At 41.8% G+C, this 14,517-nt stretch overlaps 1 protein-coding gene across 4 annotated transcripts in view; it reads right to left on the bottom strand.

Annotated features, from left to right (window-relative positions):
* Positions 1-14,517, bottom strand: part of znf407 (zinc finger protein 407) — a 177,504-nt gene that overhangs the window by 70,668 nt on the left and 92,319 nt on the right. For all 4 annotated transcript variants that reach the window (XM_058648234.1, XM_058648235.1, XM_058648232.1 and 1 more), the window contains exons 7-9: positions 13,775-13,858; positions 12,373-12,493; positions 6,213-6,391 (exon numbers count right to left, since the gene is read on the bottom strand). In XM_058648234.1, the coding sequence (XP_058504217.1) occupies positions 6,213-6,391; positions 12,373-12,493; positions 13,775-13,858 (384 nt within the window). The remainder of the gene's footprint in view (positions 1-6,212; positions 6,392-12,372; positions 12,494-13,774; positions 13,859-14,517) is intronic.

Genomic DNA, 14,517 nt, shown 5'->3' with positions numbered 1-14,517 from the left:
ATTCTGACAGTGACAGAACTTGTCCAGAGGCTCAGACAGAACGCAGAGGTTGGCCCGGTCTGATGATGTCACTACATTGTCACTCATCTTTTTTCAATCTGGGTAAAAAAAAAAAACACACACAATGACCTTAAGGTGGCAAAAAACACACACTGTAGACATCACTTCACATTTGGAGCAGCCAGAAACCTATTGTCTCTCTGTCTCCATACTGATCGGATGGGACTTGTCAGTTAAGGCTGTGAATGGCCACTTAACGGCTGAGGGGAGGCTCTCAGATCAGTGTTGGGAGAAAGGCAAGAGAATAGAGGAAGCGGATGAAACAAAAGCCCGTTTGTTGTGGCTGATGTGTGATAAATGCAGCCAGTTGGGGGAGTTTTCACGCTCATTGGAGCAGGTTATTATGCAGGAATCGCTGCTTACTCTGCCCAGACCGGCCCTGTACTGGTTTACTGAGACGCATGCATGGCGGTGTGCGTTTTTTCCCCCCCTAAACCGCTTCGCTAACCCTCCAAATGCACACTCTTTGTGGCACGTCTCATGGGGGCAAATTGGCATTGAGCAGCTGCTTCTCCACTGTAATATCTCAAGCAAGACTGCCTGTGTGGAGTCTGTCGATGTAAAGGAGAAAATATGAAAACATAGTGCAGTAATTCTATACGATGGACACATAAGCATGCGTCAAGGAAGAATGATACGGTCGACTTCTAAACAATTCACTTCAGTCGAGTCGTTCAGGGCCACATGAAGCTGAAACGTGTTCCTCCATAAGGGAATTCGCCAATTAACACATCAATGGTGGCTCGTGCTAAACTTCAAGTTTATACATGCAGACCCTTCAGATGTTGCTTTGTGTGAAGTGGACAAAAATAAATAGACAAAATAACAACAACACCGGGAACAAAACAGACACCACTACAAAAGCTTTCATACTCCGACTACTTTCACTCCACAAAGTGCGTCTACATTTGCAGAGCAGAAAGACTGCATATGATGAATATTTTTGTAAGTGTAATTAGTCAGGTAACTCGGGGTTGTGTTAATCAAATATTTTACATAATTGACATTTTTTTTTTTTTTTTTTTTTTTTTTAAACAACAAGGAAAGTCAGTCATTTAGAAGGACGAATTATACACTGTGGCATTAAGAAATTCACACACACACACACACACACACACACAGCACTGCCAGTCGAGCTGTATAGGTCACAGACACTGGCGGCAATGCCCTTGGTATACAGGAAACGCACACTCGCAGGACTTCCTACAAGTGAACTGAGTACATGCAAGTTTTTAAATAAAACAAAAAAAAACTAAAACAAATAAAAAAATAATACCATGTTCATAAAGTCTTGCAGATTAAAGAACAATCAAAATAGCCATGTGAATTCATCTGACTGAGGGGGAAAAAGCAAAGCGACAACTGGCTCTGCAGTAATCTTCTCGATCTGTTATGCTTAAGCGAGCGCCGGTTTAAGTCCACGTGGACCCAGATAAAGGTTTGAGTTCAGTCTGGGCTACAGCAAGTCAAGTCAATTCAATTCACTCACTGGAAATGTTTTGTTCGTACTGAAGTTGTAGTTGTGTAATTGTGTGAAAACTGCATCGTCCTAAAAGATTGGATATGAAAACCGTTCTGTGTATTAAATGTTATTGAAGACGTTTTAAAAAAGAAATGCTCTAAATATGTTATACTATAAGTAGTCATTATAAAATGAAAATGAGAGGTAATGTTAGATTATGGAGTCTTATTTAACCTCTAATGGTACCTTTTGCTTTTTTTCTTCCTCTGGTGTTAAAAGTATTTTGGAGTTTTTGTTTTTTTCCTTGTTTGTTGATTTTGTAAGAAACAACTCAATAACTTAAATTTTCGCTGTGACAGCATCAGCACAATGAGCCACCCTGTTCATCTGACTTTTACATCGTACTGAATGACTTTTTCTTTTTTTTTCCTTTTTCATTAATGTCTATTACATGAATGCAACATAAGGAAGGTGACACAAAGACGCAGGTTCATCACTAACACTGACGAGTTGATGTCCTATAGGTGTTTTTCAAAGAACTGTGATTGTTGCTTCCCCCCCCCCCCCCCCCACATATTTTTCCCACAAAGAAACGTGTCACATATAACACATTGTTATTAGAAACAGATGTTGATTTTAACGCCGGTGTCTTTGGCTTCTTTCACAACGTCGACACAGTGTCATATGCGCTGGGATACCAGGACACATTTGCATGACACACACACCTGTCCTCCGCAACACGCTGCTGTAACACAATGCGCACGTAAAACTCAGGAGAGTAATGTTTCATTACATGACGAACAGAAGGTGAAAGTGAGGGAGGGAAGCTGGGCCGACATGCACATGCATAACTTAAGTAAAAGCCATCAAAATCCAGATTTGTTTACAGATTTGTTTAATAAGGAAAGAAAAATATATGCAAACAAATGAATTTGCCTGTGGTTGTAACTGTGTATTAAGATCATCACTTACAAGGCCAGGTCTCCCCTAGCCCTCTACTGTAGCCATCCATCATGCATTATTAAGGAATATAGAATCTGCATAAAGCAGCAACGATGCCTTGAAGAAGTTTATTTATTTATTTGTTTTATCATTTTTAGGGCACTCAGCAGCAGATTGGCGCACTCAGTCGCTGTGAGCTAATTACAAAGCATTTGATCTCAATGCCCCGAGGAGGCGCAATTATAACCTTGGTGGAAAATTAGGGAAATATTTCACAATTAAAAAAATAGTGGAATGAAGATGCTCTGACAAAGCTAATGGCGACACCTCACCTGTGTGTGTGTGTGTGTGTGTGTACTTGCATTTGTTACCTCTTTAGGACCTTGTCAGGACCAGTAGTCCTCATGGGGACCAAAACCTCGTCCTAATGAGACATAGCTTCATGTCTTAGAAAAGTGGTTGAGTTTAGTTGTAAAGATTTGAATTGTGACCAGGTTAGGGTTAAGGTTAGGCATTAATCCTTACAACACAGAGCATTTCGCCTGCTTTTTCCCATCACTGTGTAAAAGTGTATACAGTATATACAGAGGCTATAAGAATGTGCAATATAAAGAGTGTCTTACATCCTTTTTTTCAGCACAACCTATGTGATCTGATGAAACATTTTTCTTCGTTTTCACCAACTATATAAACAATCCTGAGCAAAAAATGCTCAAAATGTTCAAAATATGTCAGTTCAAAGTTCACTTGGCTCGTATTTATGAACAAAACGCTAATAAAAACAATCTATTTTGTGAATTCTGCACAAGAATTACTGCCACTTTATAATCACTACTAAAAATGAATCATATCTCTGACTCAACAACACATAAGAAGACGAAAACACATTTTTGAAAGCCTGAATATGTGAACTATAAACACACACACAACCAGGATGTCCATATAAGGAGTTTTGTATTATTTGCACCCGTGTGAGCACTAAGGGTTAACTGGTTATGGTAAATGTTAAGAATAAAATTTTTTTTAGGCTTTCCAAATGAATGGTAGTCAATGAGAGTCCTTAAAAGGAAAGCTGTGCAAACCTGAGTGTGTGTGTGTTTGTAAACATCGCTTTTGGTACTTGACAGGACAGGAAGCTGAACAAAGCTACTGCCCTGCAGCCACACCTGACCTCGCTGGAGGGAGATGTCAGAGAAAGAAGGGAACATACTATATAATACATTTCAACATGACAGAAAGTTTCAGTGGACGGCAATTTGGCAAAGTCGCGGAACTATGAGGAACCTGTAGCTGGAGTTCTGCGGCAGAAATCACACAGATGCTGTTACTTTTGTCTGGCCTATCTCCCCGCAGATCACACAGGGAAGACTATTGTCATTACCATTTTATTAAAATGTGTCCTATCAGCAACATTCCCTCTCACACATCTAACCTCCCTTCGTTTTTCTATTTTCCCCCCTCAAATTCTAATCATCATTCCCCTCCATCACTTGCTGGATGCAATTCCCTCACTTCCTTCGTTTGCAAAGGACCTCTGCTTTCATTCTTGAGAAGGGCTTTAATTCGAAGTGTGACGCTGAATAAAGAAGGGGGGGAGCGAGAGAGACAGAGGGAGTGTGTGTCGGAAGAGCGAGCAAGAATGAGAGAGTGATATGGAAAGACAGAGGAGCAGCAGAGACGTTCGGGTGTCAATCAATACAGCGCAAGGGGCTGCAAGGGCCCATGACTAGGGTGCGTTTGATCTGTGTCTTTCAAAGGGGGAAGAGTAGGAAGGGCCATCACAGATGATTTGCCTCTCGCTGCTCGCCCTGGTGCCACTCTGACAGAGAGCAATCACAAGCAGGTTAATTCAACATCTACCTTCTTAATCTTTTTTTCCCCTGTCTCTTTCTTTTGGTCTTGTTCTGTCTACTTAGATGAAACAATGCTCTTTTTGCTACCACAACGACCTCCCTTTTCCCTCTTTTGAAGGAGGAAGATAACACAAGTGCACTCTCGATGTCTTTTCAAACCACCGCTAGTTTACTTTGGTTTTAAACGGGTAGATTTGGCGATCATCTGCAATGTTTATCTACGAGTCGGTGCCACAACGTATGTAACAAAAAAAAAGTCAATTGTAATGCATTAATAAACAGATGAAGTCATATTTTCCTTTAGGTAAAGAAACTCCATCAAGCTGCCGTGTCAAGTGCATGTCAAGATGACATCTGTGAAAACATGAAATTTCACTGAAAAGAGAGTGAAAAGAGGAGGTCATGCTTTCTCCAAATGACTGAAAGACACCGCATGTTCTGGACTAGATTTGACCTTCACGCAGAAAACTCAGTGAAACACACAATGTGCAGTTCCTACTAGAGCTGGGCTGAATGTCACCAGCCTAGACACAAAGACAAATCTCCCTGCAGACTTGGCATAACGGTTGTGTTCTCATATAACCTGATAGATCAAACAAAGAAACTAAATGAATGTATGAGGCGTTCCTCTTCAACCAAAGGCCAGCCATACATAAGGACAAACAGAGGTGAGGACATTTTTAAGGTGAAAGGGTAAGAAAAGGCATTAAGGTGTGCTTTGGTTAAAGGTGAGTATGGGGGAATATATGAGGGAGGTTTGTGTTTATACGAGTAGTTGAAGGTAAAAAGGTTGTGCGGGGAGGTTCAGGGGTCAAGAGGATCAAAGATGGAAGAAGGTTCCTTGAATTTCGAAGAATAGAATTTAGACCTGTTTCAGAAATTAAAAACAAAACTTCAGAGTCAGCACAAAGGCGCCGCTCAGATTCATTCGATTTCAATAGGAAATAAACCACAGTGCCACCAAAATGCTTCCGTTTTGCAGTAATGTCCCTGGTCTGGCCTCTTTCTCATGATGCTCCCCTACAACTATCCTGCTTTCATGTAAGGTCAGAAGGATAACAGGATAAAGGCTGTCCCCTCTGCTTCCCTGAAGGACAAGCACTCTGTCGATTGGATTTGGTGGCCTTCAAGGACAAAGGAAGAACACTGGGATACAAAGGAAGCAATAGAGGAGGACCCAGATTTCATCTGTCTCTATGTCCTGAGTGATTGGCAGGGATGGATAGGCCAGCAATCTTTGAGTGCTGCCTCTTTGTGGCCGGGTGCCCTCCATCAGCCTTAAATGGCACGACTTGATACACCGACAAAAACACACCAGAGGATTCAGTGAGATCTGACCTCTGTGGAATAATCGAGCCCGGGCAGCGTTCAGCCTTATTCAGTGGAATGATTTCTTATGTTGTTTGGTCTATGATTAACACAGTACGAGAGACACGAGAATGTGAGGATCGGGGAGGGATCTTACTGAGGAGGGTGTGATGTTCAATCCTTAAAACAGGAGAACACTTCTTAATGTCCCCCACATTACAAACTGGGGATGTTATACTGTATGCTCCCAGCTACCGTTGAGGTGCGAGGCACCTACAGGACCATTCCAGTGACTCTGTAGGTCATTAATATGATGGATTCTAAACAACGGCTAAAAAAACAAAGAAAGGACAAAACTGCACCAAAAAAGTGCAGCAGAGCAAGAGACATCATAACCTTATTAGCCACCAGTTTTTGTGATGCATGGATCTTTCCAGACCTTTCAGCAACTTTTTTTGAAATGTTCAGGAACACACTGTTTTCCACGCAAGTGGACTCCATCAACCACTCAACAGAATCTTTTATAATCTGTTTGGGAAACACATGGTGTTCTATTTTCTCACAGGGACAAACAAAGGGCACGTTACCTGCATGTAGGTAGGCGAGGTCTGGGTTCTCAATATCAGGGTGGCTCTCCTTCAGATGGTTGCGGAAGTCCATGGGGGCGTTAGTGGCGTAGCTACATTTGGGGCAGTTGTACATCTTCACGCCCTCGTGTTTTCCCGTATGGAGGATGTGCTTCCGGATATTCTCAGCACAGTTAGATCTAAGGGAGACAAACAGAGAGGAAAAGGTCTCATTCCTTTATGGGACTTATAAAAAAGGTAGGTGAAGATTAAAAGATGGGGAGTCGTGAGCAGGGAAACACGAGATAAATGCTTGGCTATGTTCCCAAGAAAATAAGTTTTTGCTCTACTAACATTCTGTTTTGTTGCAATGATGACACACACACACACACACACACACTAGAAAATGCTCAAGTAGGGCTTAGGAGCTGAGGGAGTGGCCGTGTTTGGACAGACTCTCAAAGCATTTGTTGCCTAAAAACTAATCTGCGAAAGACACCTACAAGCAAACTACAAAACACTACCATATGAACAATATCTGCATCTTTATGATATTCTGCTACTGTGTAATAGCACTGGCAGTAGAGGGGGAAGACTATTGAGTGACTAAAAGTATCTCAAGACTCACTGAATGTATTTCCAATTGTAGGAAATGTAGTATTGTACTTTGTGTGTGTATTTGTTACCTGTTGAGGACCTTTTCTGGCACATACACTGACTCTGCCAGTACCCACAGTCCTAAAGGAGACCAAAACCTGTTCCTAATGAGACATAACCTCACTGAGGAACTGGTTAAGTTTAGGGCTGAGATTTGAATTGTGGTTAGGTTAAGATTATTGTTAGGCATTGCCTGGTTAGGGTTAAGGTAAGGGATAATGCTCTGGTTAGGCTGTCCAATTGACAATGTCAATGAGAGTCCTTAAAGGGATAGCTGTGCAAACCTGTGTGTGTACCTGGTATTCCTTATGTTGTGGGGACCTGACTCTGTTTACACAGTCACATTATGGAGAATTGTCTTCCTTATGGGGACAAAAATCAAGTCCCCACAATGTAAATGACTACGTTTTAAGGTAAATACGTGTTTCAAAGTTAGGCTGAGGTTAGGGTTAAGATTAGGGTCAGTGTTAGGACTAGGCCAGTAGTAATTATGATTACGGTTGTAGTGAGTCTGCAGGAAATGAATGTAAGTCAATGCAATGTCCTCTGAAGTCATGGAAACCAGTGTGAGTGTGTGTGTGTGTGTGTGTGGCTTTGGGCTGGTCAGATAGGGCAGGCCAGGCACTGAGCTACTGCAGGGTGTAGGATGTAATGATGTCAGCTCAGAGAGTCACACACACACAACCCTGTTCTGATTAATGATGCTGCCTGACCTGCTCCCAGGCTCTATCTAAACCTGCTGGAGACACACAGACACACACACACACACACACACATACGCATGTCTTAATGAAGCCATGAATGAACACACCACAATTTGTACCAAAAGAAATAAATAAATAAACAAATCTATGAAATGTCAATAGAAGCACAGATATACAGACACTAATCCAAGGAAAAAAACTAAACACACACACATGTGCACCTATGCACACACCTAGTGCATCATGCAAGCAAGTATGTGCGGTGTAGAACACAGTTTCATACACACACACATAAACACACACCATCATGTGTTGATGGATGGGGCACTCGTGCTCAGTTTGGACCTGACATTCTCGGACAGTATAATACGCAATTACTCTCCCTTATCACCTTGGCCGGGACAATAAAGCCTCACAGTGCCATAGCTCACGCCAGCCAAGGAGAGAATTTGTTTTCACTTTTGCAGAGACACCTCTCTCCATCATGGGGCCACAGTCCAGCCTGGATCCACTGGGGCCTAAACAGAGGCCCTGCGTACACTCTGTTCACACTGTATGAAATACATAAGCACAACCAGGAGGTTAACAATGAGGGCTCTTCACAATGCTGACGATTACAGCGCGCTTGAATGCCACCATTGCCTCCAAAAGGGAATAAATAACACTTTTATATCACCTGTTTTCTACAGGCTTTCCAAATTACAAAACCAACTCATAATTCAACGTGATTAGTTTAAGTTTTTCCTCACTCAGACAAAGCTATGATTTAGGGTTTTCTTTGCAAACGAGCAAAAGATAAAGTGTGTGTGTGTGTGTGTTTATTTGTACCGAGAGCCACAGAGGGTGTAGAGGCAATTAAAAGAGAATCAACCACAGTGCAAACTCCCAAAATAACAAAGTAACATGCTTCGCAAGAGCACCGAAATTAATATCAAGCATTTAAAATAGGAAATTAAGACTCTGTAGCACATCTAAGGCCTAATTTTAAAACTATAGTTTTATAGTGGATTCAAGTAGTACACAAAGGCTGGGCGTAGAAGGATAAACATGGAATTAAACTTTAACATTTCCACAAACTTTTACTTACTTATCCACCAATTTGTTGTTATCCGCAATCTCTCGCAAAATAAGAACAGGTTCACAAATGCATCACGGCCACATCTGTTGACTGTTCTTCTGCATAATGACAAGAAGAAAGACTTAAAAATTTCAGCTGTCACAAGCTCATAAATTAACGCAAATTATGCTGCTAAAAAAATGCATTTATTACTAAAAGTGAACTGATTTTTTATTCGAAAGCGGCGGCATAAAAAGATAAAAACTTGAAGCGGAGCTAAAAGGTTGTAAAGAGAGCGCGGGTGGATTCCTAGGGGGGCCACGCTATCTCTCAGATATGGTAATGGCGTAATTGTCATATTAAAACAACACAACGTGCGTTTAGGAGTCAGCAGGTGTCACAGTTAGTGAAAGCCCACACCAGTCCTCCTACTATACACTGTATTAATTAGTCTAACACTGTTTCAACTTCCTCCCCCATCCATGCACTCACCATGGGATTCAGCCATATTGGTGCTCAATGGATATATCACCCCTTCTCTCCCCTTTTCTCTCTCTCCCTCTCACCCCTTTACTTCAGCCATTTCCATATTTATCCTCTCAACGAGTGTATGGTAATGGGAGAGGTGTAATTGAGAGGCGCTTTGTTAGAGGAGATTCAAATGTGTTTCTTTGTGTGTGTGTGTGTGTGTGTGTTGAGAGTTGCGGGGAGAGGAGGGGGGGGGGTGTTTTTGGATCATCGGTGCTATTTGGATCTTACTCTGCCAAGGAGGCCAAGTTATCATCATTAACGCCTCCGCCTCCTCCTCCTACAACTCTCCCTTCACTTTACAAGGTCACACACCTCACCGGCACTGACAGTAAGGATGTCATCCTCAAAGCCGCCATTACCTGCCACTGCAACAGTATTTTTTAACAGGTAGACAGAAACATGAATGCAGCAGCACTCAATAAACAATAATCGCCCCCAGGAGGAGCGTAAAATGGCAGGAGTCAGAGGTTACATATCAATTAGACTGTTTAAGATGCCACTGTGACTTTAAGGCAGAGAAAGAGGAACAAAGAAACTGCTCATTGCGAACAATGCGAATGACTCCTTACACGCCGAAGTGAGGAAGTTTTTTTGCATCGTGCATAAAAAAAAAGCCAAGACTAGTCAAACAGACACCATTAATTGACAGCCCAGGACGCCCTGCGCAATATCATTAGAATATTCCTACCACCATTCCCAGCTATAATTATCCCCCTCTATTATCTATCTCTGTCTGAATAGGAGATGAGTGGCATTTGATGGATCATTCACTCCCGACTCATTTACATGCATCTGAGGAGCGTGCAGCCACGACGGTGATAGCATTATATGAAGTGGGTGCCGACAATGTCATTCATAACATTTACTACAGATATTTTTTTTAAATAACAAACTGTATTCTCTAAAAAAAAAAAACGGACACAAACATTTCCTATAAGCAAGAACTGTTGATCGCTCAGACGTGCGTTCACAGACGCATCATATTTATTTCATAGTCGCTCCTTATTGTCATCAAACCACCAGAGACGTCAGGGTTTTAAACATGTATTCAAAGTATAAAAACATGGGGGCCAAGGCGGGGCCCCCTCAAGGCGATCTGAGGCCCCCATATTCAATTCCTCACATTAGTAAGCCAGCGGGGCATTTCCCCAACCTCCCTCCTGCTCCAGCCAACCTCCTCCCTTTCCCTCTCCCTCTCTCTCCTCTCCTCCCCTCTGGACCCTTCAGAACCCCTCTGGCCTCCAAAATGTTAATTGGGCTTCTAATTTACTGTTCCATTTGCCACTATCTGTGATGATCATTAAGTATCAATGCCGAAACAAAGAGGCCATGAACATTTGGCTTGTTTAATGTACAGTATCTTTCTAATAAGGGGTGTTGGTAAAGGTGCAAAGGTTTGATAAAGGACCAAAAATGGTCCTTAAGTTAGAGAAGAACAAGAGGAGCATGGTTAATATTGTAAGATACATTTCTACATTTAAAGCTTTTAGATATGAGACATTACGACTTAATCGGCCCGCAATCTTGAGTTATATTATAGTGGTACATATTTTCAGTCATTGTAAGAATGGACACTTTCCGAAGATGTACTTAAGCACCGTGTGTGTGATGTGTTAATCAAAAAATGTGATCTCAGCATCTCAGCTAGTACAAGAACAGACTGCCTTTGATTTTGGTATTACTTGGTTATAAACCAAAATATTTTAACCTTTTTAAAATGTCAATGTAATGTGATTTATTAGGTGTTCGATGGAAAGTCGTGATGTGGGAGATGTGGACGTCTACCCAATTTCACAATAATACTTTTTATTAATTATGTAGAAAATTAGAGTGAAGCTTCATCCAATAGTTGTTGAGCAATGTCACTAGAGAGCCAACAATATCAGCATTATAGTGACACCAGAGGAAACATCAGGCCTGTCCTGTCCTGTCTGCATCCAACTGCCACACAGAACATAATACAGAACTACTTTGGCACAAAAACACTAAAATAATCTTTTATGCATCTTAAATGGAGTTAAGAAATACACAACTGTGCAAAAGTCTTCGGCCAAAACAACAAAATAACAAATATTTAAACAGCTTAAAGACCTTAAAACAGTAAAAACCTGTGTTTGCTCTACTATTTCAAACAATATCAGCTGTGGAAAAAGTATATTATGCCATTATATCATGTTTATTCAAGACATACCTGAGCATTATGTACACACTGGATGAGTTGAACTCATTGACAGCTTGCTAATATATATATGTTAGACCAACTTTCAGTGACATCATTCCAATAAGAACGGCGATGATGAGTCAAACTGACAGACATAAAGACAACAAAGCTTTTGCACAGTACACCCTGACTTCATTAGAACCATGAGAGTGAGATAATCCTGTGACGGCAAAATTAGCCGACTGCAATTATTATGTGTGTGTGTTTTTCAAAGATGGACTGCATACAAAAGACTGATGAAATGAGTAAAGCGCTCCATTGCAGCGGAGCAGTTGTAGCAAGCTGCCGAAATGACTTTGTCATAGAGGAGGAGGGGGAACGAATGAAGACTACATCTAAAACCAATGATGGGTCTGAGATCATTCTCTTTCACACTCTTCTGCCACAACCTGACGATGAAGAACAGGTTAAGAGAGAGCGAGAGAGTGAGGGAGAGAGGGAGAGAGGGAGAGAGGGAGAGAGAGGGAGAGGGATGGAGATGTGCAACGCCAGCCAAAACTTTTTCAATTTCACCGACAATTTCCTGTGTAATTACTGATGTGGTATGATGGTGTTTTAATGACAGGGACCTGCCAGTAACGGTGACATTGTGTGTGTGTGTGTGTGTGCGCATGTGCATGTGTGTATATGTGCGTTCGGGGGGATCTGGCTGGGCCTGTTGATGATGGCAGAGTGATGAGATGGAGCCATGCTGTGGAGATTAGACCTGTCCACCCTCCACCTCTCCCACTCATCCTTCTCTCTCTTTGTCTCTCTCCCACACACACACACACACACACACACACATACAGAGAGATAGAGAGAGCATCCAGCATTAACAAACCCCCCCCCCACCTCCACCTTTATAGACTACGCTACCATGCCACCTGCTCCCTCACCATCAGACACGCAGACACACATGCAACATGCACACACTCTTGCCCAGTTCCCCCAATCACACCCTTGATCATCAGTGCCATGATAGCAGCCATCAGCGCCACCATCCACGGGCGCCCGTCAATGAGCCAGTACCTGTAGTCGCACCAGGGACAGCGGTATGGTTTCTCCCCAGTGTGGACACGTTTGTGCCGTGATAGGTGGGACTGCGTGGTGGAGGCAAAGTTGCAGAGTTGGCACTTGAAGGGCTTTTCTCCTGTGGAGTGAAGAGAGGTTAAAATGATAAGAGACGGATAGCGATGACACTGAGATGAGTGAAAAGTTTGCTCCATTACTTCAAAACTGTTTTAATGTGGTTCATTAAAACACCTTTTGGATGTAACACAGCCAACCAAACTCATTAAAAGTCACATATACACAAATATCACTGCACACGCGCAGATATTAACGCACGGCCGTGCAATAACGATGCTCACGCGCATATTCAGTTTGGGGGTGGAGCCCAAGGAGGGCACCAACCCTCTTATGATTGGTCACTTTCAATGTGATCACACCCACAAGGAACTTCTTGTATCTGATTGACAGCTATCACTACAAGATGTCTGGAGCGGAGAGGAATGTTAGAACGGAAGCACAGAATTTGCAATAAAATGAAATAAACAATTACACAGACGAGAACACGTATTGGAGCATATGTTTGATGTGCGCATGCAGTGATATTATTTGCTCGTGAGCACGTTTTACCGCACCCGCGACCTTTGACATAACTGTGACACCACATATAACAGAGAAAATCTGCTACACGGACGTACACTGTTGTCTCGAGCCACACAAAAACACTGGCAGTGCAGTGGCCTCTCCTGTGTCAGATAAATTTCCGACAATCTCGCAGTGACAGACAGAGTGGTCCTTTCACACGCAGCTGCGTGACGCCAGATATGAATATGGAGCTAAATCAGCGGAATTGACACATGTCAACACAGGAGAGGAGGACAGAAATGAGAGGATTTCCTGTGTTGGAATAGCAGAGAAACTGAGGAGCAAACAAAATGAACTATGGAAAGCTAGATGAATATTTATAACAGGATTCTTGATCCTTGGGCGCCTGCCAGACAACGGTTAAGAACAGCATTTGTTTCACTATCCCAATTTCTAAAAAAAAAAAAACTCCACTTGTTATTGACACTCTATCTGAAAAATGCAATTTCCCTAAGCGACAGAATGACATGGTGAAATGATAACTGAAATTAAAAATCTCAGATTCAGTCAGCCATTCTGGTACACATGCCTATCACTGACAGCACCACGTCACACTGATGTGTGTGTGTGTGTGTGTGTGTGTGTGTATGTGTATGAGTAAAAGATAGCAAACTGTTGCTAAAAACTGAGTGGAAATAAATATGGCTGTTCACATTTTCAAGTGTCACTCACCGAATTATGGAGGCCAATATATGCATCAGTGTGTTCATGTGATTGGAATTCAGTACGATGTGAGGTCAGGGAGTGTGTGTGTGTGTGTGTGTGCGTCGTTGCTCACCTGTGTGTTGACGTCTGTGTTTGGTGAGGGCGTGTCTCGTGCCTCCTGCGAAACCGCACAGGTCGCACAGGTAGGACTTTTCACCTGCAGACACACACAGAGAGACGATAAGGAGGAGAGAACCTTAGTGCTATCTGAGCTGGAGAGAGAGAGAGAGTGTGAGAAATATGAGAAGTAAGAGTTTTTAAACGGGATTTGCAGCAGAGTTCGATTAAACCCACAGGGGACGATCATAAAAGAATGTATTTTAATGTTAGCACATCAGATTTTTTTTGCATGGTGCACATTGTCACGTAACAAAATATGTAATCACTGATTCAGTCAAAAGAAAAATCACATCCATGCTGATAAAATCCTTAAAAATGTGCGCGAATTGACCCCAAAAAAACCTTATTAATCTTATTATTACTAGTATTATTATTCCAATTTTTAACAAAACAGTTTGTTGTATTTTTTGTAAATCTGGTATCAGCTTAAAAACAACTTAAAAACCTGTTTGTCTGTTGCTGAAACTCACTTTTCACTTTGGTGAGTGTATTATTATTATAATAATAATCTTTTATTTATAATGACAGAGTATGTCACACCATGTTAAGCCCTTTGTGATGCAGAATACACAAGTTAAATTTGATTAGATTTAACTGGAAGAAACAAGCCACAGTTGTAAATACCTAGACTGTTTGTAAATAGTTTAACAGTAAAAGGGCTTAAAACTGGAGGACTAAACTAAAGTTAATAACATA

Source organism: Solea solea, chromosome 13 (assembly GCF_958295425.1).
Source record: "Solea solea chromosome 13, fSolSol10.1, whole genome shotgun sequence".
Classification (NCBI taxonomy): Eukaryota; Metazoa; Chordata; class Actinopteri; order Pleuronectiformes; family Soleidae; genus Solea; species Solea solea.
The sequence above is the reverse complement of the archived record's forward strand: the minus strand, read 5'-3'. Positions and strand labels throughout refer to the sequence as shown.